The 16,889-nt window shown below is 36.4% G+C and overlaps 1 protein-coding gene across 2 annotated transcripts; it reads left to right on the top strand.

Moving 5' to 3' along the window:
* Nucleotides 1-3,201: 3,201 nt before the first annotated feature.
* On the top strand, nt 3,202-7,372 carry LOC133678404 (probable LRR receptor-like serine/threonine-protein kinase At1g74360). Of its 2 annotated transcripts, XM_062100696.1 has the most exons (2): nt 3,202-3,629; nt 4,005-7,372. In XM_062100696.1, exons 1-2 carry the CDS (start codon nt 3,560-3,562, stop codon nt 7,259-7,261), a joined length of 3,327 nt encoding a protein of 1,108 aa, XP_061956680.1. In that variant the 5' UTR covers nt 3,202-3,559; the 3' UTR covers nt 7,262-7,372. The 2 variants fall into 2 exon arrangements, with proteins under 2 accessions (XP_061956680.1, XP_061956681.1); XM_062100697.1 differs by lacking the exon at nt 3,202-3,629 and having other exon boundaries at nt 3,643-7,372.
* The last annotated feature ends 9,517 nt before the right edge of the window (nt 7,373-16,889 follow it).

The raw sequence follows: 16,889 nt of genomic DNA, 5'->3' as shown, positions 1-16,889 counted from the left end.
AACCTCCCACCGTTATAAACCACCAACGCTAGTCGGTAGTCCAACATCCAATCGACATCCCCCTTCATAACTAGTGTCTCCTTACTACAGTAGTAAAAGAGACCATTTCACCTCTTCTAACTCTTTCTTTCAACCATCGGCCAACTACCATAACACTAGTGACCACCCTCTCCACACCACCAGTCCAAACACAACTAAAACTTAGCTTCACATCTTGTCCTCCTCACATGGTTACTTTCAAAAGACAATACTGCCAGTAATTTCTTTCATAGATCCATCGAAAAACAACCATAAATCCATCTTCCAACAACCCTTAAAACAACCCTAAAACCAGTCCAACAACTTCTCCCCTCTCTCCTTAACATCACAAATGATAGCAAAATCTCTTTTTTTACCCTATCATGATCGACAACATCACCTCCTCCTAGCAACCACTGTTAGTGGCTTCTTCATAATAGACCCATTGATTGTTTGCAGAGGAAAAGAAGAAAGGGAAATCAAGAACAGATCTGAAAAAAGAAAAATAAAATAAAATGAACTATCTTGTTTGATTTTGTGCTTTTGCATATAGCGGTGACACTCACCGTTAATGCATGAAGAAAAAGAAGAAAAAGACATTCTTGATGCACTTATTTTTTCGCTTCACTGGTGACAACGTGTGGGCTCATGCACTGCCAGTGGCCGTGGCGTGTAAGATCCATGCGTTGCCACTTTTCCTACAGTCCCAGAAGCTTTCAGTGTGGTTCCCAAGTTCCAACAACTTCTCTAGATCATTTTGTGAATTTAAGGAGGCCTATTTTGCAAATTCTAGAAGTTTGATGTGAGTTTTATTTATTTTTAAATTTTGATTTTTGATTTTTTATAAATATGTAATTGTGGGGTGTATGAGTAAAAAACATATAGTAAAAAAGAGTGTGTGTATTGCATTTTCTTTTTATTTTATTTTTATCTTGTGTTAAATAGATGGTTAAAAAAGGGAAAAAAGATAAAAGTATTAATTAACCAAATGTTTTAATTGCATATGGCCAAATTTTAAAAGTTTTTTCATACATATTTTTTTAAAAAACAAAATTGTATTTTCAGCATGTTTTGAAAAAAAATATAAAATGAGTACTGTAACTAGTTTATGATTATCCATTAGGGTTTGACTAAAATACTAAAAATTCCATAACAATTAATTTGTTAGGAATCAATTGTATCTGGGAAATAAATGTGATACTAAAATTTGAGCCTTTGAACGCCTATGATTTAACTTGATAAGATAAAAATTTCATCATTGAGGAAGATTTGCCTTGAGTCTTAGATAAGACTAATAGATAGAAACATAACTTAGATTAACAATCAATCAACATTACAACTCACCTTAGGTAGGGTGCACTAGGGGTGATGTGTCTTCCCCTTGCACAACTAGTCCCCTTACCCATACTCTAGCAGATCATAGGTTTTCTAGTGATCATGATACTAGATGATGACTCTCTCTAATTATAACTTTATGATTAAATAAAAAACATATTTAATTCCAGGAGGCAGCTTTGACATTCGATGTCGTGTACTTCACAATATATATAAAGATAAAGAAAGAGCTAAACTTATGAAAGAAAATTATTGAAAGCAAATGAAAAACTGAAAAAGAATCACAAAGTGTAGAGTTTGAAAGATAAGGAGGATAAAGTATTTGATTGGAGGTAAGTAAATAGGGACATAAACATACTAGTTTGCTTGTCAAAAGAAAAATTATTGATTTAGGTTATGTTGATCTTTTTAATTATTATTACAAATATATTGTAATAAATAGTCCCCTTACCCATACTCTAGCAGATCATAGGTTTTCTAGTGATCATGATACTAGATGATGACTCTCTCTAATTATAACTTTATGATTAAATAAAAAACATATTTAATTCCAGGAGGCAGCTTTGACATTCGATGTCGTGTACTTCACAATATATATAAAGATAAAGAAAGAGCTAAACTTATGAAAGAAAATTATTGAAAGCAAATAAAAAACTGAAAAAGAATCACAAAGTGTAGAGTTTGAAAGATAAGGAGGATAAAGTATTTGATTGGAGGTAAGTAAATAGGGACATAAACATACTAGTTTGCTTGTCAAAAGAAAAATTATTGATTTAGGTTATGTTGATCTTTTTAGGTTATATTTTTGTTCAAGGATTATATTGAAAAAATACATGATGACTGATTATTGTAATTCATTATTAAAGAAGCTAATAGAAAAGAAATAATTTGTTAATTGATATTTTTTATATAAAATTTAAGGATATCACCTCATAATTTTAGTGTTTTTAATTTTTGAAGAACTTAAGTTATAACAAATACTGTTATCATTCATTTTCAATTACGTTTAGCACTCTAATTTATCTATAGGAAGGTTTTAATTTCAAGTTGCTAGGAACCACCAACCGCAAACTAGGTGGCACATCAAAAAAACCATATATATAAAATAAAAAAAATAGAGAGAAATGAAAAATTATTATTATCTATTTTTGTTATTATTTAATTAAAATAAAATTAATTTATTTGATCTAATTATGTTATATTTATAACCGGCGTTGCAATTATTTTAACCATATATATAAAATAAAAAATAAAAAGAAATGAAAAATTATTGTTATCTATTTTTATTATTATCTAATTAAAATAAAATTAATTTATTTAATCTAGTTATGTACGGCATTGCAATTTTTTTAACCATATATATAAAATAAAAAATAAAAGGAAATGAAAATTTATTGTTGTCTATTTTTATTATTATCTAATTAAAATAAAATTAATTTATTTGATCTGTTATATTATATTTATAACCGGCGTTGCGATTTTTTCTTCATTTTATAACACATGCTTGTACACCTGAACATGATTGTTTCCGAACCCAGGCGGTTCCGTCTAATATTATATGCTAAATTCTAAAGCTACATCATCATATATTTGTTTGTGCACCATTGTCTTCATGCACTCATTAATCATATTCAATATCAAGTTTTCCTCGTTCAAACTTTTACCAAAAGGGCGAAAACTTTGATTTCTAGAAACAAATCAAAGAATCATTGACAAGCATAATCTAATCTGTGTGTTTCCCTTTAATTTTCTTTGAGCGAGTCGTCAAACGGCGGCCAATATACATTTTCAGGTCAACAGGGGCGGCTTACCTGCCCATAGTTGCTTCTATGCCTTTTCGTTCTCCCATCCAGAGCACATACAAAAAGTAAGAGAGAATATCTTTACTTAAAATTGATTATTAATTACTCTCTTAGTATAATCAATCCCTCTTGCTATGGTATAGTATAATAGTTGTTATTTAAGAAAAAAAATACAAACAAATAGAATATACATAAAAGTATGGCAATCATTTCTTCCATGTTAGGTTTGGTCTAACTGCAGCTTGCAGGTCCTCTGCTTCAACCAAGACTAATATACTTTGGATAACTTCAACCATTTTCAAATAGGCTGTATTTTTTTCTAAATGGGGCTGTAAGGAAGTTATCAAAACTCCATCTTTTATGAAGCTGAAGGTATAAAAAAGAAAAAGTTAGCAGGACTAATTATGAAAGAAGAAGAAAAAACTGATAATTTTTGGCAGGTTGTAGTATTCATGCTCTTAATCTTGATTACAGGTACGTTCTAATTCAAAAATTTGCTCAGATTCCTTTCTAGTTTTATTCTAATTTCTAGGATTAGATGATGATAGTATTCCTTTATGCCTGTATCATTTCTTTGATTGATAGTACGAGTGTTCAGACATGAGTCCATCACATTTCTCTAACATCATTAATTATTAATAATTAATTTGTTGGTGTTTAATATTCTTTCATGGTGTTCAAAAAGCTTTCCTAAGAGTTTTTACATGCACTGTGCACGTGCATATGCATAGGATTTCTTCAGGATTTTAACGTTGTGAGTATTTGCAACGCCCAAGAATGATTCATATTCAAGGAATTAAGATGGTGTTGACTTGACTAGAATGTTCTTGTCCTGCAAATTAATTGCAGGTTCAGTGGTTGTGGCTGGAGATTCTCTTGACACGGATAGACAAGTCCTTCTAGACCTGAAATCATTCCTCGAAGAACGTAACCAAGTAAACAGAGGACAGTACTCTCAGTGGAACCGGCAGAGCTCAAATCCCTGCAACTGGTCTGGAATCCTATGCACACATGATGGTTCAAGAGTTAGTGCCATTAACTTCACTGCCAGTAACATCTCTGGAGATCTGTATAACAACTTCTCGTCTCTGACGGCACTCACTTACCTTGATCTTTCTCGAAACACTTTTACTGGTGCTGTTCCTAGTGATTTGAGCAACTGTCATAATCTTGTTTATCTCAACCTCTCACATAACATCCTTGAGGGTGAACTCAACTTGACTGGCTTGTCTAGATTGGAGACCCTTGACTTGTCTATGAATAGGATTTTTGGGGGAATTCAGTTCAGCTTTCCAGAAATTTGTAGTAACTTAGTTGTGGCAAATGTTTCAGCGAATAAATTCAGTGGTAGGATTGACAACGTCTTTGATGGCTGTTTGAAATTGCAGTTCCTTGATTTAAGCACGAACTTTTTCAGTGGGGAAATATGGAAAGGTTTTTCGAGGCTCAAGCAGTTCTCTGTATCTGAGAATTATCTCAGCGGAGAAGTTTCAGAGTCATTCTTTTCTAAGAATAATTGTAGCCTGCAAGTATTGGACTTGTCAGGAAACAATTTCACCGGTAAGGTACCAAGCAACGTATCAAATTGCAGAAATTTGGATATTTTGAATCTGTGGGGAAACAATTTCAATGGAGAAATTCCATCAGAGATAGGCTTGATTTCAAGTCTTAAAGGTTTGTTCTTGGGGAACAACACATTTTCTCCCACCATACCAGAGTCTCTTTTGAACTTGCGTAACTTGGTCTTTTTGGATTTGAGCAGAAACAATTTTGGGGGTGACATACAAAAGATAATGGGGAGATTCACACAGCTGAAGTTTCTAGTGTTACATGGGAATTCATATACCGGTGGCTTATATTCTTCAGGCATCCTCAAACTAGCTAATCTTGTTCGATTAGACCTGAGCAACAACAACTTCACGGGTCCATTGCCTGTTGAAATCTCTGAAATGCACAGCTTGAAGTTCTTGATCCTAGCGTATAATCGATTTAACATCACTATACCACAAGAGTACGGAAATTTTCAAAGCTTGCAAGCTCTCGATCTCTCCTTCAACAACCTAACTGGTCAAATACCATCTTCTCTTGGAAAGTTGAGGTCGCTCTTGTGGTTAATGCTTGCAAACAATAAGTTGACAGGTGAAATTCCACCTGAATTGGGAAACTGTAGTAGTTTGTTGTGGTTGAACCTTGCCAACAACCAGCTCTCCGGCAGTATTCCACATGAATTGATGAATGTTGGAAGGGACCCCACACCAACATTTGAATCAAACAAGCAGGATGAAGGCATCATTGCTGGTTCTGGTGAGTGTTTGACAATGAAGAGGTGGATTCCTGCAGATTATCCCCCATTCAGTTTTGTATACACAATCCTAAATAGGAAGACATGCAGGAGCATATGGGATAGGTTGCTTAAAGGGGTTGGCATTTTCCCTGTATGCGCTGCAGGATCTACTGTCCGTACGTTTCAAATCTCAGGTTATCTTCAATTGAGCGGCAACCAGCTTTCTGGAGAGGTCCCAGGAGATATTGGTAAGATGCAGAGTTTCAGTATGTTGCATTTGGGTTTCAATGAGCTCAATGGTAGGCTCCCTCCCCAGATTGGAAAATTGCCACTTGTAGTCCTAAACCTCACCAAAAACAACTTCTCAGGTGAAATTCCAAATGAAATTGGGAACATCAAATGCTTACAGAATCTGGATTTATCTTACAACAACTTCTCAGGCACGTTTCCTGTTAGCTTAAACAACTTGAGTGAGGTGAGCAAGTTCAACATCTCATACAATCCTTTCATTTCTGGTACAGTCCCAACAACTGGGCAGTTGGCAACATTTGAGAAAGAATCCTACCTTGGTGATCCACTCCTGAAACTTCCCAATTTTATCATCAACTCGATGGATCCTCCGCCCAATGAATATCCCAAAATCAAGAAGAAGGAGAATAAAAAGTGGGTTGCAGTTCTGGTGCTGTTAACAATGACTATGGCTTTCTTAATCTGCGGACTGGTTTCACTTTTTGTTTGCATGCTGGTGAAAAGTCCACCAGAATCACCAAGATACCTCTTTGAGGATACCAAATACCGCCAGCATGACTTTGAATCAAGTTCAGGGACTTCATCTCCATGTTTTTCAGATACAGTTAAGGTCATACGTTTGGACAGAACAGCATTCACTCATGCTGACATTTTGAAGGCAACAGACAGTTTTTCAGAAAGTAGAATAATCGGAAAGGGAGGATTTGGAACAGTTTACAGGGGAGTATTGCCTGATGGAAGAGAGGTAGCAATTAAGAAGCTACAAAGAGAAGGAATTGAAGGTGAAAAGGAGTTTAGAGCTGAAATGGAAGTTCTAACCGGAAATGGCTTCAGCTGGCCTCACCCAAACCTTGTGACACTTTATGGGTGGTGTCTTTATGGTGCAGAGAAAATATTGGTGTACGAGTACATGGAGGGTGGAAGCTTGGAGGATGTTATATCAGATAGGATGAGGCTGCCATGGAGGAGGCGTATTGACATAGCAATCGATGTGGGACAAGCATTAGTATATCTTCACCACGAGTGCTCCCTTGCTATTGTGCACCGTGATGTCAAGGCTAGCAATGTCCTCCTAGATAAAGATGGCAGAGCACGAGTCACAGATTTTGGCCTCGCTAGATTTGTTGATGTTGGGGATAGCCATGTTAGTACAACGGTGGCTGGCACTATTGGGTATGTTGCGCCGGAATATGGCCAAAGTTTGCATGCGACCACCAAAGGTGATGTGTACAGTTTTGGGGTATTGGCAATGGAACTGGCAACAGGGAGGCGAGCTGTGGATGGAGGGGAAGAATGTCTATTGGAATGGGCTAGAAGAGTGATGGGAAGCTGGAGATATGGATTCAGTAGAGCTATGATACCAGTAGTGCTTCTGGGCTCTGGGTTAGTCGAGGAAGCAGAGGAGATGTTTGAGCTACTAAAGATTGGGATAAGATGTACTGCAGAGGCACCACAGTCTAGACCCAACATGAAGGAGGTGCTAGCCATGCTAATAAAATTATCATGCAGCAGACCAGGCCGCGGGGAGATTTCATTCCTCTCTCAGGCTGATTTTCAAGATGAAATGAGATAAAGGAATAGATAGGCTTGTCACTTGGTTGGTTGTCGGTTGTACTGTCTGTATTGGGTTCACAAATATCATACATACAACAAAAATAATAAAACAAAATTATTTAGAAGTCCTTACGATCCCAGTAGACAGATCTAAAATTATTTAGGAATTTATTACTTGAAAATATAATATTCTTCAACTTTATATAATTCTTTAAAGACACAGTAAGACATCCAAAGAGATGATGGAAGGATAAGTTAAACTACCGGACACACGTGATCAAAGTGTAAGGGCACCGCCCACATAGATTTTTGAAATTAAACATTAATCAATTTATATGAAAATATCATAATACGTCAACCACATAACAAACAACAAAAAAACAATCTTGAAAAGCCAAAAATAACCTAAATTTTTATTTTTGACTTTAAAAGCATTTAAGTAATCTCACTATTCATCCAAAATAAAAAAAAAAACCAAAACTACCCCTTGCATTTTTGTCTGTAAATGTATTTTAGCATTTTTACTATTCATTTTAAAAAAAGACCTAATTACCCAATTACCCCCAACATTCAAGATAAATGTTACATAATTAAGGGTCAAAATAATCATTTTATTGTTGTAATCGATAGTAAAATGTCTCTAATGCTATATAATAAAGCTATTGTTTAAACCCCCCTTCCCTTTTAGTGTATTTGTTATTCGAATGACTTGTTGTCTGGATTGGTAGTAGTTTGTTTGTAAATTTTTGAAATTTTGTTTGAATTACACCAAATTAAATGTGTTGTGATGAAATAAATAATTAATAGCTTGTTTAACAAGTCTTGTTTAATTGTTATCAATTCTATTTTGAAGTTGTGATTTCTGTAAATTTATATATGTATAAATTTGTATGTATGAACGTTGATAGTTAATAATTGATAATGAATATTTAACATAAGTGTTGTTTTAGTTTGTTGGATAATATTGGGAAAAACCAATATTTTTGTTATGTTTTATAGAGGTTTAATAGAAGTTATAGATGATCTGTAACAACCCGGTTTATATATATATATATAATCAGCGAACCTGATCCCTCACATCATCAAAATACAATCCATACAATCAACATTTCATTTAAAAGTGAATCTTACATAAACACGTAATATTATGGCTGCATGATTAAAAGTTCATATTAAAAAATATACACACATAGACATGAGTTTGCATTCCTATCCTACTAATAGCCATTACAAATTTAAACAAAAAGGATCTAATAAAAGTTATACATTCAGTACATTGATTCATACAAATACAATTGTGATTTAGAATGCATCTACATGATCCCTTGCAAAAGTAGGTCCCCGTGTATCGGGTTCCCTAGACATCTCGTGGGTGTGACGTCCCTGCAGCAGTACAAAACATTTAAGAGAATGTAATTACTAAATAATAATAATGGTAACTAAACAGTCTGGCAGTTAAGTGAAGCATTGTCATTTATAATTTCTTCATGTACTTGGTATAAACAACTTGTAGTGTATATAAATGCACCAATTTTTGCAATCAACCATAATCTTAAACCCGGCTATCCTCTTAAGGCATCATTTGCTGAGGTTAACCATTCACTCACCTCGGTCATCCTCTTCGGATGCCATTAGCCGAAGCTAAGCATTCATTTGTCCCGGCCATCCATTCGGATGTCATTAGCCGAAGCTAATCATTGATTTGTCCCGGCCATCCCTTCGGATGCCATTAGCCGAAGCTAATCATTCTTTGTCCCGGCCATCCATTCGGATGCCATTAGCCGAAGCTAATCATTCATTTGTCCCGGCCATCCCTTCGGATGCCATTAGCTGAAGCTAATCATTCTTTGTCCCGGCCATCCATTCGGATGCCATTAGCCGAAGCTAATCAACCATTTGTCAACATTTAAGCGTTCGACAATCTAATATCAGTTCTAACACAATATGGTAATAATCATGTTAAAGTATTTTATTAATCAGCGTATGAAAAAAAAAGGAAGGTGCAAGTCACCTACCTGCTCCACCTGTGGGTTGTTCTTGTCTTGACTATGGTCCAATCCCGACCGCACCACCTAAGACATCAACGGTCATAAATCAGCACATTTATATTTTTGAATCACATTCGTCACCACACTTATTTCAAGAGTTCATATGTTCACATTCAAGTGTTCCACATTTTACACCATCATACTATGAAATTGTTACTAGCATTTAAGTCATTTTTGCCTAGGAGGCTTATTTTAGAAATCGGCAGCGAAAACTTGTTCGCTGCAGGCTGCCCAATTCGGCAGCGAAAACTGTTTCGGTGCAGGCAGCGAGTTCGGCAGCGAAAACTGTTTCGCTGCCGCCAACCAGTTCAGCAGCGAAAACTGTTTCGCTGCTGGCGCCACAGTTTCGGCAGCGAATCACAATTTCGCTGCAGCCAACACGGTTTCGGCAGCGAATCAGAGTTTCGCTGCACAACACACAATTCGGCAGCGAATGCTAGTTCGCTGCAGAAGACTTAGTTTCAGCAGCGAATGCTAATTTGCTGCGGCTGACACAGTTTCGGCAGCGGATCAGAGTTTCGCTGCACAACACACAATTCGACAGCGAATCACAATTTCGCTGCAACCATCACGGTTTCGGCAGCGAATCAGAGTTTCGCTGCACAACACACAATTCAGCAGCGAATGCTAGTTCGCTGCAGAAGACTCAGTTTCGGCAGCGAATGCTAACTCGCTGCAGCTGACACAGTTCGGGCAGCGAATCAGAGTTTCGCTGCACAACACACAATTCGGCAGCGTATGCTAGTTCGCTGCAGAAGACTCAGTTTCGGCAGCGAATCACAAATTCACTGCAGCTGACACAGTTTCGGCAGTGGATCAGAGTTTTATTGCACAACACACAATTCAGCAGCGAATCACAATTTCGCTGCAGCCATCACGATTTCGGCAGCGAATCAGAGTTTTGCTGCACAACACATAATTCGGTAGCGAACTAGCATTCGCTGTAGAAGACTCAGTTTCGGCAGCGAATGCTAACTCGCTGCAGCTGACACAGTTTCGGCAGCGAATCAGAGTTTCGCTGCACAACACACAATTCGGCATGAACACACACACCACACATGCTTTAACAACCCCAGCATATACACTGTCACTAAGTTCCAGCAGAATACACACATTGAAACTATCAATTTCTGCACCTAATCCTTCAACAAAATCCCAGCAAAACACACACATTGAAAACCATCAATTTCAGCATATAATCTTTCAATAAATTCCAGCAGAATACACACATCAAAAACCATCAATTTCAGCATATAATCTTTCAATAAATTCCAGCAGAACACACACACATCGAAACCATCAATTTCAGCACATAATCTTTCAACAAATCCCAACAGAACACACACATGTATGCTGGCCAACCCCCTAGTTAAAGTCAGCCCTCTACCATGATTTGTTATTTCCATTTTATTCATATTTCTTTGTTAGATGTTCTGAAATTGGCTTCATTTCATTTCAGTTTCCTTGTTCTCCTAGTTAATTTCAGTTTCCTTCACAGCTAGCTTAGGTCTTAGGTCAATTTCCTTAGGGTTTTTCTTCTTCATTTCCATTTTTTGGTCTTAAGGGGAAGAGGAAGGGAGTTTCATGACCCATACCTTTCGAATCTAACTAAGTTTGAGGAAGGTTTGACACTATTCTTTCTCTTCTCCTGCTGGTTCTCCTCCTCCTTCTTCCTCTCACGTTTTCCAGCCCTCTTCTTCCTTTCCTTTTGGCAGCTGTCCAGTCTTCTCTCAAGGTCTCATCTTACCCTCACACGTTCACAAACACTCTATACTGGTTTGGTTTAAGTTTCTGTTGTGAAAGAGGAAGGGAAGAATGACATGCAGCTGCTATTCTGGGAAGAGGATGGATCATCCTCTCTCTCTCTCCTCGTATTTATACTCCCCATAAAATAAGGTGGGTTGTTTGGGGGTTGGTTTAGATGTGTTCTTATCCTTGTTTTGGTTTATTTAAAACCGGTTTTACCCCTCCTCCCAACTCTTTAAGTTAATTAATTTAATTTTAATTTTTTTTGAACAGTAACTGCGTCACTACCGATGCAGGAATCGACAGCGAAAACTGCGTCACTGCCGATCATGAAATCGGCAGCGAAAATTGAGATCAGCAGCGAAAACTGAGATCGGCAGTGAAAACTACGTCGCTGCCGATCATGAAATCGGCAGCAAAAACTAAGATCGGCAGCGAAAAATGCGTCGCTGCCGATTTCATGATCGGCAGCAAAAACTGCATCATCAATTTATATATATATGTACCTATATTTTCTCTTGGGTGTTTACATGATCGTTCATGGATGTATCAGGACTCACCCTAAGGATTGCGAATGATGGATCATTGTAATGGTGTCCAGGGTTTTATTAATTTCTCAACATTTATTCCGAGGAATTTTAATGATGGCGGTATTGGTGTCCATGCAGGAAGTGTAAAAATTTAAAGTTTCTTCATGAAGATGTAACAATGCATCTTCTAACCAAAGGGTTGATGGAGGATTACCTGTGTTGGTATGCTCACGAAGAACTATTTGTTCCTGATGAGAGCATGGAAGAACAGGTGGTTGGATCAACTTCTAGTGCTAGCAACATGCATGAAGTTGGAAATGAGAACAGTAATCCTTACAAGAATATGGTTATGGATGCAATGACAATGAGTGAGGGTAATGTCAGGGAATGTCCAATCGTAGAAGAAGAACCTAATGCAGATACAACAAGGTTTTTTGATTTGTTGAGAGATTTTGACGAACCATTATGGGATGGCTGCACGAACCAAGTAAATTATCAGCCGTAGCATAGGTGTTCACCATCAAGTCAGATCACGAGTTGAGTGAGGCCGATTATGACAAGATTATTGAATGGGCGAGAAGCATTTTACCTAAAGGGAACAGACTGAAAAAGAACTTCTATGCTGCCAAGTCCATGATGAACCCCTCAGTTTAGAATACCAGAAAATTGATATATGCCTAACTTTTGCATGTTATACTACCTTGAAAATGCTGAGATGATCGAGTGCATGACATGCGAGCATTCCCATTACAAAACCAGAACTAGTAGAGGGAAGACTCTCGTGGCATATAAAAAACTTAGATACTTCCTAATCACACCTAGACTGTTGAGGTTATACATGTCACCAAGGACTGCTGAGCACATGACATGGCACCAATCACACCATGCGGTTGATGGAGTGATGGTTCATCCTTCTGACGGTGAAGCCTGGAAACACTTTAACAGTATGCATCCTCACTTTTCAGCTGAATCAAGGAACGTGCGTCTTGGGTTGTGTACAGATGGATTCAACCCATTCGGGTCATTTGCTGCTCCTTATTCTTGTTGGCCAGTCATACTGACAATTTATAACTTGCCACCGGGGAAGTGTATGAGGCCAGAGTTCATGTTTTTATCTATGGTCATGTAAACACCTAAGAGAAATATATATATATATATATATATATATATATATATATGAATCGACGACGCAGTTTTGGCCTCAATAGGGTGGGGCTAATGATTTATCACTAGTCCTGTTCAGAACGTCGTTTCCCTTCAGGAAACAAAAGGCCGATACCTAATTCCATCAAAAACTCTGTTTTGAACAGTACTGCTGCCGCAAGTGAAGAGTACCGTCGCAAGCAAAAATTCTGTCTCTCTTTTTTTTTGAATCACAGAAAATAAAAATAACAATACAAGCACAAGAATCAACTAAAATTACCTCCCCGGCAACGGCGCCAAAATTTGTTGCGATGTCGCGGTTGCACAAATTAATTACCCTAGCTTAAAACACACAAAATAGTATAGAGCAAGCAAGGGGTCGATCCCACGAGGAAGTTTCAAGTCAGATTTTTATGTTGTATGTTATGTAATTGGGGGGATTTAGTTTGTGATTATCTAAACTATGGCAGCAATTAAACTAGCAAACAAAATCAATTAAAACTGAAATATATCAAGAAAACAAACCTTGGTCGCAAGCACACATCCACCAACAGAAATCAAAACCGATCCTTGAAATGAAACTCCAGTTTATATTCTGAATTTTTATCTTTCTTAACGTTGGTTAATTAACAGATCCGCTGTATTACTAACCCTAACCAACAAACAATCACAGTGTCTGCACTAATGATTTATTCCAATGGCAGCTTTAAGATCTAGATAAATTCATTAATCTTAACAACCAAGTTGTCAGCCTGTGTTGCATTTGATCGAATGTTCTCCCTAAGTTTAATAACGTAGTTCCGCTACAATTATCAAGCTTAGTTGCTTCACAAGTTTATATACCACAACTCTGGTTTTGATATCAAACTTAGCAATAGATTGTTCACAATAATAACTTAGAGTCCGCTCTAGCAATTAAGATAAACAATCATAGAAAATATGCATAGGAAAACAAACATACTCATTCATAATAAAAACTGAAAATAAATGGAAGAATAAATCTCACAGTTCTTGAAATCTGAAGGTGTTTGCGTCCTTGCAACCAAGAAATCGAGCTTAGCCTTGCATATCTATTGAACAACTACTCCTAAAGATGAAAGAATACATGATTTTTAGGTTGTATAGGGGAGAGTTTGTGTTTCTTCTCTTATGGCTGCCACCCTTCTTTCTTTGATTCTACTGCACTCTCTCTCCCTCTCTCTTGGCTCTCTTCATAGCATAAACTTAGCTGCCTATTTATACACAAATTGTAAGTAAGAAAAATCAAAGTTCAAGTGTGAACATCAATAGATGGTGGTAGTGTGAAGGCGGCTGGCGGCTGGTTTGTGGTTGGTGGCTTGAGGTTGGTGGCTGCCTTCCTTGACCTTCTGGATTGATGTTCTTGAGGAGCTAAATCTCTGAAATTAAAACTTGGATGTCGGTTTTGATGCTTCAGGATGTAATTTGGATTCGTTTCTTCACGAAACTTGTTTGCTGGCAGAATTCAATTGTCATCTTTGAAAACTCATATCTCCCTCATATGACATCGGTTTTGGCTGCAATTTGGAGCGTTTATAGACCTTTGAGTCAGGAATCCAAAAAAATTTAGTTTGCATCAATTGGATATCTACAGCTCCAGATATTGAATTTTGAATGGACAAAGGTCAACATTGGCAGAATGCGAGTTTTGACTTTGAAGGATGTGATTTCTATGCTCTTTGTATTTTTATTTTTCTTGACTTAGATTTACAGAATGGTATGGATGTTAGCTTTCTAATGCCACTGGAATCACTTCGTTTCGACTTTTAGAGCTCACGCTCTGCACAAAACATCGACTGAGGGTCAAATCTGCCAATTACCTCTAATTTACTCCTTTTTGCATCTTTCATCTAAAGGTGCCTTCAAAACATAAAAAAAAGAATATCAAGGCATTTTATACATAAAACATAGGCAAAACACTAGTTAAATGTGGGTGAAACTATCGAATAATATGGTTACATCAAATACCCCCACACTTAGCTCTTGCTCGTCCTCGAGAAAGGATAGATAAAATCAAATTGAAAATAACTATGATCAATCTCTTAATCTCCCATCAATGTACAAGAATATATGCATTATAAACAAGAATACAATCAAGAATGATAAATAGTATAATTCTCATGAATTCATTTACATGCAAACTTCAAAACTCAATTAATCGTTAGGATTTAAATGAAATCTATGCCATGCCAAAGTGATAGGTCCTCTCATTGATATACACTCCAACACTCACGTGTTTAGGGATTATGTGTTTAAATCTCTCAAATTCAATCAAAGAATATGTTCTACTATAAACTTGCTCTTCAATCTCATCTCCATTACTAACATGTTACAAGCTATGCATGAATCAAAAGGTCTTATTTTCCGGTTGTAATGGGGCTAAGGTTAAGGTGAGGTAAAAGAGAATAAAAGAAATGGTTCAAACCAAAGAAAGTAGAGCATTCTGAAAAATGATATTTTCAACAAGATATTCCATTAAAGCACATAAATTTTGCATCTTTAATCACCAATGCTTAACTTCTTTTGATTTCAAACTCTTTCAACATAAAACCTTAAGAACATAAAAGAATACTTTTTTTTTTCTTTTTTCTTGTTTTTCACCTTTGGCAACTTTGCCCATCTTTTCATCAAGCATCACTTATTCTTTCTTTTCATATAATTTCCAACCATAATTCCATGAGATATCACATGTATATGCTCTACTAATCCTTGGCCAGGGGAAAAGGAAAACATATAAAAAGTTCAGGTTTATACATGGATAAAGCAAAGAAAAGATAAACAAGTTCAAAAGAGGCTCACTAAGGATAATATGCTTTAAGTTGGCTTTTTGGTTCAAGTGGTTAAAATTTCTAATACCTTTATCATCTTCATGTACACATGTAATGCAAATGTAATCTTAACAAGATATGAAGCAAGTTCTAGAGATACATATCATTGAAAGAATGCACAATCAAAGAATATAATGTTGAAGGCTCAAAAGCTTGCATTGGTATAACACTATAAAGTCACATGGCATATTCTCAAAGTCAATCCCTAAAAGAATTAAATTTTAAAATTGGCATGCACACTCATTTATTTGATTTATATCTTCATCTATCTCAACTAATTCTCATACATAATACTCATATTCTCAAAAACAATGGGAGTTCTAAAGATCAAACATAATTTTTTTTTTAAAATAACAAAGAAAACGAAAATAAGAAAACCAAAATTCTCCCAATACCCCCACACTTAAAACACAACATTGTCCTCAATGTTGAAATAAAAGAAATGGAATATAGGAGAATGAAAAAAATAAAGTAAAATGCGAAAAATAAAAGATAAGGGAAAAAAGAAAGCAAATCTGATTTTTTTTTTGTGCTGGGTTGCCTCCCAGTAAGCACTTTTATTTTTATGTCATTGGCTTGACATGTTGCATGTTCATTCTTCATAGATTGATTCAGCTAACTCCACAAAAGCGGTGAGTTATGCCGTCCAATTATCATAGAAAGGTTTCAAGCGATGCCCATTGACCTTTAGTACTTTGTTGGTTTCTAAACTTGTAATTTCAACTGCACCATAAGGAAAAATATTAGAAACAACAAATGGTCCAATCCAACGAGAGCGTAACTTTCCAGGAAAAAATTTCAAACGCGAATGATAAAGGACTTTGTCTTTAACATGAAACTCTTTTCTTGTAATTATTCGGTCACGAAGATTTTTGGTCTTTTCTTTGTAAATCTTTGTGTTCTCATAAGCATCATTTTGTATCTCTTCTAACATGGTTCCAGTCTTTTTGGGTACAAAAGGATAGACGCCACCCATTCACTGTCCGTGATAGGGGGAATGACTCCTGCATCATGGAGGATAGTTTGCAAAGCTTGCAAAGCCAATGCTGATGGGTGCACATTTTGGGGAACACATATGTGCCTCTCCATCTCTTTTATCTTGGTAAAATCATAGCTAAAGCTCAAAGCTACGCTTAATCCGTCCTCACAATCAAAATCACAAACTTGCTGCAGACACTTATCAATTTGGTCATAGCATGTGATAGAATAAACATTGCTATAAGGATATTTCATTGCATCATGAAAAATGAATTCAATTTTTTCATCTCCTACCTCCATAGACAAGGTATCCTTACCACAATCAATCTTTGCGTTAGCGGTTTTCAAGAATGGTC

This window comes from Populus nigra, chromosome 18 (genome assembly GCF_951802175.1).
Source record: "Populus nigra chromosome 18, ddPopNigr1.1, whole genome shotgun sequence".
Classification (NCBI taxonomy): domain Eukaryota; kingdom Viridiplantae; phylum Streptophyta; class Magnoliopsida; order Malpighiales; family Salicaceae; genus Populus; species Populus nigra.
The sequence above is the reverse complement of the archived record's forward strand: the minus strand, read 5'-3'. Positions and strand labels throughout refer to the sequence as shown.

Excerpts from the sequence above, each read along its gene's own strand:
- LOC133678404 (XM_062100696.1), top strand. The coding sequence starts at position 3,560 with ATGAAAGAAGAAGAAAAAACTGATAATTTTTGGCAGGTTGTAGTATTC. Across the intron at positions 3,630-4,004 it reads GCTCTTAATCTTGATTACAG|GTTCAGTGGTTGTGGCTGGA; the intron begins GTACGTTCTAAT and ends AATTAATTGCAG.